The sequence below is a fragment of the Scyliorhinus canicula genome, chromosome 9, assembly GCF_902713615.1.
Source record: "Scyliorhinus canicula chromosome 9, sScyCan1.1, whole genome shotgun sequence".
Taxonomy (NCBI): domain Eukaryota; kingdom Metazoa; phylum Chordata; class Chondrichthyes; order Carcharhiniformes; family Scyliorhinidae; genus Scyliorhinus; species Scyliorhinus canicula.
Genome location: NC_052154.1, coordinates 143949078 through 143963615, shown reverse-complemented (window position 1 = coordinate 143963615; position 14538 = coordinate 143949078). Strand labels below are relative to the sequence as shown.

At 40.2% G+C, this 14538-nt stretch overlaps 1 protein-coding gene across 9 annotated transcripts in view; it reads right to left on the bottom strand.

Annotated features, from left to right (window-relative positions):
• LOC119971764 (coiled-coil domain-containing protein 73-like) overlaps positions 1 to 14538 on the bottom strand; it is a 335430-nt gene that overhangs the window by 177654 nt on the left and 143238 nt on the right. For all 9 annotated transcript variants that reach the window (XM_038807840.1, XM_038807834.1, XM_038807833.1 and 6 more), the window contains 5 exons: positions 9921 to 9992; positions 6913 to 6984; positions 6005 to 6040; positions 5320 to 5394; positions 3251 to 3289 (listed from right to left, as the gene is read on the bottom strand). In XM_038807840.1, coding sequence (XP_038663768.1) covers positions 3251 to 3289; positions 5320 to 5394; positions 6005 to 6040; positions 6913 to 6933 — 171 coding nt within the window. In that variant the 5' untranslated portion in view covers positions 6934 to 6984; positions 9921 to 9992. The remainder of the gene's footprint in view (positions 1 to 3250; positions 3290 to 5319; positions 5395 to 6004; positions 6041 to 6912; positions 6985 to 9920; positions 9993 to 14538) is intronic.

Here is a 14538-nt window from a genome sequence, read left to right as displayed (position 1 = left end):
GCGGCGGCATGAATCCCGCCCCGCCGCTGGCTGCTAAATTCTCCGGCGCCGTTTTTTTGGCGGGGCCGGGAATCGCGTCACGCCGGTCGGGGCCGTTGGCAGCGCCCCCTCCCCGGCGATTCTCCGCTCCTCGATGGGCCGAGCGGACTCCCTGCACATGCGCAGGAATCACGCCAGCGGTTCTGGGAACATGCTGGCGCTCCTCCGCATGAGGCAACTCGCGCCGGCCGGCGGAGGCCCTTCAGCGCTGGTTGGCGCGGCGCCAATCACTCCAGCGCCGGCCTAGCCCCCGAAGGTGCGGAGGATTCCGCTCCTTCCAGGCGGCCCAATGCCGGAGTGGTTCACGCCATTCCTCGGCGCCGGTACGGCCTGCCCGCCAGATACTGGAGAATCCCGCCCCTAATTCCTCAACTAGGGTCTTTTATTCCACCCTTGCATGCAAAAAGAACAAATTTGGTTAGTTCGCCTGCCCCTGTTGCATGTGCGACAAGCTTACATTTGCACAGGCAATTCTGGAACTGCTTTCCGAACAGCACTGTGGGTGTCCTACACCACATAAACTACAGCGGTTCAAGAAAGCAGGTCATCACTACTTCTCAAGGGTAATTAGGGGCGGGCAATAAATGCTGGGCTCACCAATGACACTCACACCCATAACGTAATTTTAAAAAATCAAATAAACAATGCTGGGCATCACTATACATGTGGAAGCTGGCTCATACATTCATTCATCACGAATTTCAGTACAGCGTCTGCTTTTGCACCTGTCTTTCCAATATGACAAATAGGCCACCTTTTTTCAATTATTTCATGAGGTGTAAGAATTTTCTCATCATTAACTGCCCTCTAGAAGGTGCCTTCGCACCACTGCAATCCAACTGTTGTAGGTACATCTACAAGTCCAACTTGTGTTCAAATAATGCTTTGAACATGATGGAATATCCCTAGGCATTTCATAGGACAATTATAAAATAAAGTATGACACTGAATCACAGATTAGACACTAGCCATCTGCAGGTTGGCTAACTGATACTGGATGATGTCCAAACGCTTGCTCAAAAAAATAGGTTTTTAGCAACATTTTAAAGGTGGAAAAAGAGGCAGAGAGATTAAAGAAGGGAACTCCAGAACTCAGGGCCCTAGGCAGTTGAAAGCACACCACCAATGGTACAGTAATAAAATTGGAGATTCTCAAAAGGCCGGAATTGGTGAACAGCCGAGGGTTTCAGAACTGAAGGAGTTCACAGAGATATGGAGGGGGGAAAGATCATGCAGGGATTTGAAACAAGAATAAGCATTTGAAAATCAGGGGGCAGGATTCTCCGTCGGCAGGATCCTCCGTTTCGCCAGCAGCGAACTCACGCCCGCGGATTTCCTGACGGCGTGGCAGTGCCCACAATTGGAAGCCCCATTGGACGGAAAACTTGCTGCCGGCGGGGGAGTGCCGCAGCAGAAATTGGGTGCGGCGTAATGGAGAATCCCGTCTCGGGTGTTGTTTAACCAGGAGCTAGTGTAGGTCAGCAAAGACAGGATTAACGGGTGACCAGGGCTTCGTAAGAGTTAGGACACTGGCAGTAAAGTTTGCCACCAAGTCTCATGGAGGGTACATTGGAGAATACAAATAAGCATACAATATTGTGTTTATGCTGGTATGCACAAATGCTCTTTACATTTTAGACTTCAGTCTGTTCAACATACTAAAGATATTGGGCGCGATTCTCCGACCCCCACGCCGGGTGGGAGTATCGCGGGAGTGCTGGGTGATTCACGCCATGCCGCCCTGGCACCCGATTCTCTCCCCCCCCCCCAAACAGGATGTCGCGTTTTATCATAGAATTTACAGTGCAGAAGAAGGCCATTCGGCCCATCGAGTCTGCACCAGCTCTTGGAAAGAGCACCCTACCCAAGGTGAACACCTCCCCCTATCCCAATAACCCCACCGAACACTAAGGGCAATTTTGGACACTAAGGGCAATTTATCATGGCCAATCCACCTAACCTGCACATCTTTGGACTATGGGAGGAAACCGGAGCACCCGGAGGAAACCCACGCACACACGGGGAGGATGTGCAGACTCCGCACAGACAGTGTCCCAAGCCGGAATTGAACCTGGGACCCTGGAGCTGTGAGGCCATTTTGCTATCCACAATGCTACCGTGCTGCCGTTTTGCAACAGGCCACTCGGAGAATCGCCACGCCAGTCAAGCGGCGATTCTCCGGCCCGGATGGGCCGAGTGGCCTGCCTAATCCGACCGGTTCACACCAGCGCCAACCACACCTGGTCGCTGCTGGCGTAAACAGCGCGCGACCGCTGCGTGTGGGGCCTGTGAGGGGCGGAGGGAGGATCGAGCACCAGGGTGGTGCTCAGGAGGGGTCTGGCCCGCGATCGGTGCCCACCGATCGTCGGGCCGGCATCTCTGAATGACACACTCTTTTCCCTCCGCCGCCCCGCAAGATCAATCCTCCATGTCTTGCGGGTGACGTCATTTAGGCGCCGCCGGCCACGTCATCAGGCGGCGCCGCTTTGACGCGGGCGCCAAGGCCCGGCGCGCGAGATTGATGCGCCGCCGCTCCTAGCCCCCTGGGGGTGGGAGAATAGGGGGCGAGGAGTGGCCTCCGACGCCGGAGTGAAACACTCCAGTTTTCACTCCGGCGTCGGCACTTTGTCTCCCTTTGGGAGAATCGCGCCCATTCTTTTCAAGGAAAAAAGCATTTAGATTATTTATATGTGTAGAACATTAAATGATCTGTTGTTTTAGAAGTGAACATCTTTCATGTGAGAAAAAGAGGTGACTCTTTAAAGAAAATAAAGAAATATGCAGGACACAAGTAAACAATTTAGAGAGAATCTTCTCAACAAAGAAAGGGGCATAACTTAGAAACAGTTAAAAATTGCTTTGGCAATTTCAGGCTGTTGATGAGGGAAATGAGAATGCGTGCAACACCCAGTAAAGGTTTAAATATTATTCCACCTGTTAATCTAAAATAGTATAAATGAAATATTATAATGGTGTGGGTTAATTCTCAACAGTTGTAGCATAAAGATTTGTAAGAGCTTTATCAGAAACTATTGCCTAAAATAAATCAAATATCAAGATATCAGATATTGAAACAAAGATCTCCGGCAGTGTTTGAGGTTCCAGTTTTACTACTGCTGGCCCATCTCTTTATGTTTTCTATATTCAACTCATCAACCTACCCATTTGGCCTGACAATGGACTGGATAACAATGGGTAACTGGGTTCTTACCAGTTCATTTAGTTTCTTTTCTAGACTGTACTTGGAAACCTATGGGAAAAGGATATATATACACTGTAAGTAACTTCTGAGATAAAAACAAGTGTCTGAAACATAAAAGAATGATTGTTTTAGAGTCCTCCCCCACAAAATCATTTCAAAAACTCACAGAATAAGAGCATTATAATTTTCTTCTTATTTTTCACAATATCATTTAAGAAAGCTGTAAATAGCATGGCCAACAAATTACGGTCAAAATAGCAATTCATAAACAACATTCACCTTCCAGGGCTGCCCATCTCCTATCTGATAAGAGTTATTTAATATGTCTGCTATAACATTTAACACATTCCTTCTCAATATACTGCGATAACTAGCTTGAATAAAGGGCTACAGCTGAAAGGGTCATTTGGATTTATTGCACTCCCTATGTTCCTAATTTTATTTTTTATAAAGCACCATTGTAAATAGATATTCTCTATATTAGTATTTATAATTTTCAGCTTTCTACTATCTGACACAAAGTGGTTTTAATGGAATCTTCAGTGGATTTGCAATTGTGTTACACAGAATATTTCAGTTTAAAATGCCTCATAAAGCTTGATCCTTAACCGGCTTATTTTCTCAATTGAATTGCACTGCAACATATCATAAAATGCAGTTTATATTTACAGCTGCAGTATTGCATTTTTATTTTCCACACTCTGATCTAATTAAAATTCTTGTATAAAGAGAGTAGTTTGTTACTTGTGTCACCTTCTGCTTGTTTTAATCATCTAGTTAATCTACGGTGAGCTTTCAAAACCAACAAAATACTTTCTCATGCCTGACCTTTTGTGCTCTAACTATAAGGATTTGTTTGGCTTGTTCAATCTGTGGCATAGCATAGATGATGTATAGGATTTGCCATGCTCTACTGCACATGACACATAGGTACTGTAGAGCAATCAAAAGAACTCTTGGCCTTCTCTAAGTGAGATAATGGAATTTTTTACATTAAATGATATTGAGACCTATATAGATAACACACTATGATATTTGCCTGCACTTACGAGGTCAGCAGTACCCAGTCCAAGAGCTATTGTAGACGTTCCAGTCATTGACTTCATTTTGGATGCTGCTCTTTTGAAAATCAGCTGTCGAATTACCCCGGTAATCTATTTACAGAAGCCCTTTTCCTACACTTAATGTACTTGAAATAACTAGTATTTTATTCAGGATGAATCTATTCCTGTGAAAAATACTGTGAATAAATATGTCCAGGACTCTTATGATATGTTATCATTAATATATGATTAATTTCCTTATTAATATAAATCCCATTAATGTAGTAGTAATGGCCATTATATTCTGTTTGTATCAGTCAGAATTAACAAGATTTTTTATTCCATTTTTTAATACATGTATGAAAGAAAATGGCATAATTCTGAACCTGTTTACATACATACATGCCCATGGATTTGAAAACTAGCTTCTATATGTTGTAGTCAATCCTTAATCTTTCCAAATTGAACTCAATCTGTTTATATGGTTAAAAAGTCATAGTTGCTTTTGCAGCAATGTGGGACAGTTATAAGTTTACAATGTATTGTGCACTCTTTTACTGCCAATCTGTTACATAATTGTGCACCTTAATCCCACATGTTGGATATGCACAACTTTATCACATTTTCGTAACGACAAAGTACTATAATCCTATGGTTTCTTATGGAGCTTTCTTAATCGTAAGTTAGAGTTCTGGAGTGGCAAATCACCAGTAGTTGATCAAATATGCAAAAATAACTAATGGATGAAAAATTAGCAGCAATTTCAGTTTTCTGCCACATAAAGTTTAACAGGATTTAAATATTACAAATATTACAAACCTTTGAAATTTCTTGAAAAAAATTCCACACAATAATCTTTGTAACCACACCTAGTTCATTTAACAAACTATACTAATTAATTTCACAATCAATGTTACAGAGTTAATTTAACTATTGAAATTATGAATGTGTACATCATCCTTATTTAACATTTTACTCACTACATTACTACTTTGTTTTTAAGATTTTAAACACGGATCAATTTTGATCCATTACCTGGAGTATTTTCAATTCTTCCTTAAGTCCATTAATTTCTCTTTCTTTTGATTCTGCAGTGAGTTGGAACTTTCCCTACAAAGAACAGCGTACATTATCACAACCAACCAGCCAATGTTAGGACTTCTAAATACAGAGATCAGGATGATAAGTGTGTACAAAATAAAAGGAACTATTTTTTGTTCAGGATTTTAAAATAAATCTATTTTAAAACTGAATGATTGTTGCTCTAAAGTACAGTACACTTCTATAAATACTGTTTGCGGAATGTAATTGAAAGCCAATTACAGAAGAAGGTGCTTTACATGCGTTTTTCATTACTAATGCACCATCAATTATGTGGAAGACGTTAGAATACCGGTATTATAATGAGAATCTAATCTTCTTGCTGTAAAATGGTAAATCAGGATGCTCTATTTCCATTAAAGTTTGTTTTGATAGTTTTGGTAAAATTACTGACAGCAGCAACTTCACCCAATTTCCCCTATGAGATCAATGTACGGATAATTAATTGCCGGAAACCAGTTACATTTAGAGAAATCACAGAACTGAAATGATTACAACAGTAATGGAAACAACAAAAGACATAATAACCATTTAAAATACAAGTTTTACAGTAATGTGCCAAATGTTCTTCCATATAGAATTTACTATGTGGTTTAACATTCCTAATGATAAGCAATACCTTCTCCTCTTCCACTGCATTAACTCTTGTCTGAAACTATAAGGAAACAAATCCAGTTAATATCAATGCTCGTTAAAATGAATATGAAACAAGCCCACATCATAACCCTTTTCCACATGACGGCGTTTTACTCTTGCAGTTCTTGGGCCAGATATGACAGAATAGCTTTGACTCCTCAAATTTAAAATAAGGAGTTTTATTTATTATGTTTATTATAAGGAGTTTTTTTTTAATTGGCACAAATCTATACAATCACTTAGGAAATAGACACTTGATAGGTATGGTCTGTTGTGTGATCAATTATATTTTTATAGTGTGCGGTGAAGGGTCCACACAAGAAAGAGGATGCAGTTCTATCAAAATTTTGATAAATTATCCAGAAGCTTAATTGAAAAAATATTGCATTTAAGTAAAATCTCACAACACACAAAACCTTATGCTGTTCCGGCACAAAATAAATGGTGTAGTGATGGCTAGGTACTTTACACGTGAAAATGAATTGAATACATTTACATACAGTATATACATATCATTACTGGACATTTTAAGTATGTTTAATCTTGATACGTAGCAAATGGATTTGAATCTGAAATAATGTATTTATGTCGAATGCAGTTACAGTAAATTATCTGTGAAAGTGCTTTATACATGCGAGTAACAAAGAATTGTTCCATCTTACACAAACAATGGAGGAATTGCTGATGTTGTACAGTACCAGTCGATGGCAAAAAGGATACAATAAATACAAATAATTAAAATCCGATATTCCAGATGCTTGATCATTACCAGCAACATAAAGTAAGTTAAACCTTGCAGTTTTGCACCATTAGATTTTAGTGACCATCTGTTTGGAAAGTCTCATTGTCAAACAAAATATTTTTCTGAAATCGATCACAAAATATAGGTACCTGCTTTTTTAGGACAGCCATAGCTTCCTCATGCTGACTGGATAGTGCATTACACTGATGCTGCAATGACTCCTGCTTTGCAAATAAACATCAGTGAACCACACTACATACTGTGAATTACAGGTTAAGCAATGAAGCAAACAGCCACTTCAGTTATACACATGCTAAGCATAGATCACAATATTTGGACACAACTGTCATACATATTTATGAAGGTTTATCAATTAAATTATTATTTTTATTCTTTCACAGGATGTGGGCATCACTGGCTAGGTCAGCATTTGTTGTCTATCCCTAATCGCCCTTGAGAAAGTGGTGCTGAGCTATATTTCAACAATATGTTTCCATTTTAAAATGTAACCTGTAATATAGGATTATATCAAAGAGATCCAAACTTAATGAATACTAAAAGCCAATCACCAGTTGTCTCAAACTGCTTTACAGCCAATGAAGGACTTCTGAAGTGTAATGTTGTAATGTAGGAGACATAGCAGCCAACTTAGCTCAGCAAGCTCCCACAAGGAGCAATGTGATAATGACCAGATAATGTGTTTTTGTTGACTGAGATATAAGTATTGGCCCGACACAGTGGATAACCCCCCTATTCATTTTGGTTTACTGTTTAACCCAAAAGATAGCACCTCTGACAGTGCAACACTCCCTCAGTACTGCACTGAGTGTCGACCTTGATTTCTGAGCTCAAATCCTGGAGTGTGACTTGAACCCAGAACCTTTTGATTTAGACATGAGCATACTACCAACTAACCATGGCTGACACTACACAACACAATTAAAATATAACTCATAAAACAGAGTTTTTATTATGCCCTCAAGTACACAAGAATTTGAATGCAAATTGTGAAGACAATTAATATTTTTTAAGGAAGTGGTAGTCTGGTAGCAGAGCAGGCCACTTAAAATCACACTTTGCAGTGGTCAAAAATGGATTGGTACTTGTAATTATCCACATGGTGAGTGAGCTGCCAATCATGGTCTAGCCGTAGGGGTAAAGGCAGTTAAGAGCAGCTAGCATGAGAATAGAAAATCTAAAAGTATGATGGCTAAAATGTTTAAATTAAATGGATAAGTATACATCCTTTTTGAAAAACAAACTTGCAAGTACAAGGTTGATAAGATTACATGCCACTTGCCACATATTGGAGCTGCTTGTGGCCAAATGGTTTTTATTAAGTACAATGTCCCTCTTGCCCACCATAACTTTCCAGAGTAGATGGAAATCAAATGAATCAAGAAATGTTCAGAACACGTAATATATAATAGGTCAGTGCCATTTTGTGCAGTTTTTTTATTCATTTCAAAGATTTATGTATATAATTCTCTAACATCAAGCCACTCGCCATTCTTGGAACTCTGTCACTGTTCCTTCACTGTCGCTGGATGAAAACCATGGAACTCTCTCCCTGAAAGCACTGTGGGTATGTCTACACCAGGACTGCAGCTGTTCAAGAAGGAAGCTCACCACCTTCTCAAGGGCACTTGGAAATGAGCAATAAATGCTGGCCTAGCCAGCGAAACCAAAATCCCATGAATGAATAAAAATATCAACAAACTCTTTGAAATTTGCAAATAGGTCTAAAGATAATTCTTAGTTGATAATTTCTTGCTGATGTTGTAAGTATCATCCACTTTAAACCATCATCCGATGGTTGAGCGTATTTGTCTGTTCAGTACTTATTTTGAATATTTTCACTTTGGTTATTTACCAATCAGTTTATGGAAATCCTTTCTATTCCAATTTTACAACCAATCGCATTCCAGAAAAAAATAATTTCAGCACAGTTACCATAATAGTTGCTTACCCAGCCCACAAATAGAGCTTCTAACTTGTACCTAAGCTCAGTTTCAGCATCTTCCACTACCCCTCCCAGACATCATAAGGTCCTTAAAACCCTTAAGGTCTTGAAACATACTAAACTCCAGGTACAACCTCTATCTCATGCCTCAAGATCCCCAAACAGCCAACAAAGACTCATTTTTAAAGGCTCTAAGATTAATGGGCATATACAGGAGGGAGGGTGTAAGAGAATGAGAGAGGGGAAGTTACCCTATTAACTAAAGAGAAAGGAAGAAAACCTCAATAAAGGCGGGTGGAAGCCATGGAGGAGAAAGGGGGGTGATCCAGGGGCAGAGGGAGGTTGTGAAAATTCAATCAACATATCTGATTGACCTGAAATATGTTATTAAACAACATACTCTCAGACTCCTTAATGACAAGACAAGAGATTCACTAATTCTGTATAAAAATGAAATTGTAAGATTATTTAATTCTGTACCCAGTGATCTAGCTAAAGACAGATGTAGCTCACTCCATGAGTATCAAGTGTATTAAGATAAGACAATTCGTGCTTAACCTGCAATCATCGGTTTGGGAAACCAAGCCAATATTGTAACGTAACTCAATTGCTCTCAATTTCAGTTAAGTAAAACTGTATACAGAATAAATGGTTGAATTTTAAGGAAGGTTAAAGAGTAATAGTGTAATAAGGTACTGTACTACTGTTTTAATCCAACTCATAGGATGTTTAAAAACTGTACACCGGACAGCCTAGCATTCACAATGGTAGACCTGGGTCCCTGGAGTCTAAAACCCTCCAGTTAAGATTTCCTTTGAGACAAATTTATCAATGACTGAGTACAGGCAGCAAATATCCAGAAAAGGATTCTACTTTGCTTTGCATTCGTGTGACATATCTCCAAGCAAACTAGCTAAACAACGTTAATATAAATCATGATTTCTGAACAAACAGTAGCATAAATACATGGGTTCAGTTAGCAAAACAAAAAAGGAAGATAAGCAGAAAATAAGCAATTGTTATATTGTAAATTTCCTTTATCAGGGACTCTTATGTTATCAACATTGCTGTGTCACATATTATTTATCGCATCACTAATAGTGCCCAAATAAGAAGTTCCCCTCCCTTTAGGGAAGGTATGTTTTTGTATGGGTCCTAATACAAAGTCATATTTTCTGAATATAAATACAATACCTTTTGCCACTCAAGTTCTTGCTTTTCCACTACAAGATTACTGATCTGTTCTTCATACCGACTTTCCACAACCTAAAACATAGAACATGATATTTTTCAATAAATCTATATAAGGAAGTATTTTAATAAAGCTCAAACTTCAATTACGCCAACAGTGGTTTGATCTGCTGTTTGAACTAACAAAATAATTCTATAATCTGAACCAACTGCAATAATGTCTTCTGTGCTATACAGCTTTTTATGGTGCTAATAAAATATAAAGTTTGTAACACTGGTACTATAAAGAAAACAATTTTTACTAAAAGCTACATCACACAAAACTGTAATTATTCCTCCTCCGCTTCCCCAAGGTGGAAAAATAAAGCAAATTACCTCATGCACCTTCTGATTTTTTATTTAGAGGTAGGAGTACAATCTTGTGCAGTGTTATTTATACAATGTCATTAGAGAGTGCTGCTACCATAACAGTGGAAATTACACACAAGATAAAGCACTTAAGTATTTCAAAGTGCAGAATAAAAAAAATATGCACCAAAGAAAGGTCACGTCTCCTTGTTGAAGTTTTATAGAGATAACTCAACAGCAACCTTTCATTATCTTTCTGCAGCTACATGTGGCACAACAGAAGAACAAATAAAAATTCATCACTCGATGTGACACATGATCTGTTGCCTTCATATGTTGTGAGAAATGTGAATTCACACTGCTTACCGAACAATTTTTCTCCAAATTTAGTGAATAAAAAACACTTCATTCTTAATCTGCCTTATCTTGTTTATGCAGAAAAATAGACTTCAACACACCAGATCAGCACCAGTGCAATACTGTGGGAGATCTGCATGGTTGCAGGTGCCACTCCTTGAATGAAGTTACGTCCACTTGCTTGAGTTAATGTTGAAACACCGCATGGAACCATTTGAAGAACAAGAGCGAGTTCTTCTCTTGTGTGAGAAATATTCTTCTTCAATCAAGACCACAGAAACAGATTAACTGGATATTCATCGCATTGCTTTTTTTGGAACTTGCTGTATTTACCCACACTTTTGGACTTCCCGAGAAACATGATGCAAGTTGTTTCCTCTATTCACACAAAAGAAAATGGGGTCCCTTTTGTAACTTCTAGATTTTTCTATAAAGTGATGGTCCTGAATTAATATTGCCACTACAGGAAAGCAACCTAACCGCAAGTTAATACAACAAATGTGTCCAACAAATATTTTTTGTTAATTTGTGTCCTGTCACTAGACCTTCTAAGTACTTAGGGGATGATCTTTCAAAGATTCTGTAATATCACAGAGATGTACATGACGTGCAAGAGGATCACTGATTGCCGTTGCAATGTATTTCTGGTTGAATCAATCGTGTAGTAGAGCCGAGAGGCTTGTGTTATAGAGCTGGGGGGACGGGTTAGCTCAGTTGGCTAGACAGCTGGTTTGTCATGCAGAGCGAGGTCAGCAGCCTCGGGTTCAATTCTTGTACCAGCTGAAATTATTCATTAATGTCCTGCCATCTCAACCTTACCCTTCGTCTGAGGTGTGGTGAGCCTCATGTTAAATCACCACCAGTCAGCTCTCCCCCTCAAAGGGGATAGCAGCCTATGGTCATCTGGGACTATGGCGACTTTACCTTTTTACCAAGAGCCAAATGCATGAAACATTAATGGGTGAAATCTTGTCCCCTCCCCATGGCACTTTTAGTGGAGAGGGGATACTTAATCAGGTTGGAGGTGGGGCCCCTGCCACATACCAGCAACCACTACAATTAAGTCCGTCGTAGCAAGGCCCATGGACAACATTCCATCCGTGCTACCAACAATGTCCTTAAGTGAGCAATTAATCCTTCCTTAAGGGCTCTTCCCACTGCTGCAGGATTTAACCCAGCAACGAGCTAGGGGCTCACCATGCAGGAAACAGGACACGCAAACCTCATCAACTCCACACAATTCCGCCCATTGTCTTTTGGATTGAAACTGACAAAAGGGGGCCTCACGGTAGCATGGTGGTTAGCATCAATGCTTCACAGCTCCAGGGTCCTAGGTTCGATTCCCGGCTGGGTCACTGTCTGTGTGGAGTCTGCACGTCCTCCCCGTGTGTGCGTGGGTTTCCTCCGGGTGCTCCGGTTTCCTCCCACAGTCCAAAGATGTGCGGGTTAGGTGGACTGGCCATGCTAAATTGCCCGCAGTGTAAGGTTAATGGGGGGATTGTTGGGTTACGGGTATACGGGTTACGTGGGTTTAAGTAGGGTGATCATTGCTCGGCACAACATCAAGGGCCGAAGGGCCTGTTCTGTGCTGTACTGTTCTATGTTCTAAACCCTGCACTAACCTCCCCATCCTCTATTTTCAACCATCTAATGCCACTGAAAAGAACAGACCTCTTTAGCATACAACTCTGGCACAGTGGATATTCAAATATTTGAGGCTCATTTGCAAATTGAAACTTGGTCCTTAACAGTATATAATTATATAGCCGTCAGATTAGCAGCTTCCATACATCTTCAGCAATGGACAAGACAGACCACAAATTAGCTCCTGTTAATTTTTAGCCAAATCAGTGCTAAAGCAGCAAAAGGACTAACAGAGAGGAAAGGAAACCTCAGTAAGGAACAACTGCATACTGCCCTTTCACAGTACTGAGTATCTGGTTATGTTGCTGGAGTTGCATAGTGTTTTGATGACACCGCACCTGAAGTTGTGTGCGCAGGTTTGGTCTCCTTATCTAAGGAAGGACTTGCCATAGAAGGAGTTCAACGAATGTTGACCAAACTGATTTCTGGAATGGTGGGCTTACCCTCTGAGGAGATTGGGCCTGTATTCTCTAGAGTTTAAGAATGAGAGGTGACCTCGCAGACTTACAAAATTCTTACAGGGTTTAATAGAATAGATGGAGGAAGGATGCTTTTCCTGGCTCGGGGCTCTGGAACCTGGGCACACAGTCTTAGAATAAGCAATAGGCTACTTAGCACCGAGATGAAGAGAAAGTTCTTCATTCATTTGGGCAGCACGGTTGCACAAGTGGATAGCACTGTAGCTTCAATGTGCCAGGGTCCCAGGTTCAATTCCCCGCTGGGTCACTATCTGTGTGGAGTCTGCACATTCTTCCTGTGTCTGCGTGGGTTTCCTCCGGGTGCTCTGGTTTCCTCCCACAGTCCAAAGACGTGTAGGTTAGGTGAACTGGCCATGATAAATTGCCCTTAGTGACCAAAAAAGTTAGGAGGGGTTATTGGGTTCCGGGGATAGGGTGGAAGTGAGGGTTTAAGTAGGCCAGTGCAGACTCGATGGGCCGAATGGCCTCCTTCTGCGCTGTATGTTCTATGTTCAGGAGGTGGTGAATCTTTGGAATTCCCTGCCCCAGAGGGCTGTGGCGGCTCAGTCATTGAGCATGTTCAAGAAAAAATGGACAAATGCAAATTGTTCTTGATGATAGAAATTCCAGGGAAAATTTGTCACAAAGAAAAGTCCGGTGTGAGAGATCACCCATTCAGTAAAACGTCCTTGGGGCCTACAAGGAAAACAAGTGTACAAGATTACAAGCAGAATATCATGAAACTTACCCCAGCATTGTGAATACTGTACAAGTAAACCTATATGTAAAGTAAATCAGGGTTGAGTTTATCCTCCTCACTCTACAGAATTATTAAATGAGACCCAAGGAACCCAAATACCTATAAGCATCAGTCTGTGAATGCCTCTGACTACATGAAAGTATGAAGGCGCTTCATGCTAACAGCAGACCATACAACAATGGATACTATGCTGTTCTAACTCATTCAAACAGTCAGCACATTTTTATTTGTTGCAAGAAGATAGTTTTGAAGCAGAATATTTTGATTGGAGAGATTTTCTGCTTCCTGACCCTGAACAGATTTAGGGACAGACTGTGGCTGGCTTAGGTCAAGAAAGTTTTTTCTTAAAACACTGCCGTTAGGTGTTTTACTATTTTCCACAAGTTCATAATCTACCTCCTTAAAAATAGCAATCTTCCCTTTCTCATGACTCTAAGCCAAATAGTTTTCATACTTCACAGCCTCCTCTGTTTTGATACGTTGATTGGGATATCACAGAATGCCCCAGCAAAAAAGGTGAAACAAAGGGTAAGCTTAAGAAGATTTCTTGGCAACACAACATCAGTTGTAAAAACATGATCGTTTTACAAAAAATATATAAATCATATTGATAACAGCATCTTTTAAGATGCTTTTTCTATATTTTATGGGGAAGAAAGTTGACAAAATCCTATAAAACCACTTTAATTTATGCTGGTCTCTTTTGTGTATGATATTATAACTGATCTTTAACTCACGATGAACAATTTTTACTCTATTTTATAAGGTCAACCATTCAAGTCCAAGTAAAACTTTCTTGATGTTGTTCAGCAAAAATAAAGCTTCACAGAACATTCTGATAATAGTGCTCAAGATGCCAGTTGGAGGCCAGGTAATAGGAAAAGTCTGTACTTCATTAAGTTTGGCATTCAAAGAACTCTTCATACAACATGAAATCATTTATAGGAGTAGAACTGACTTATGTGGAATTGGCCAGGCTTTTGCAGTACCTCTTGTGTTTTATCACTAGACAGAAATGAAATAATTTGCTGACATTTTGAGCATTAAGCCCATT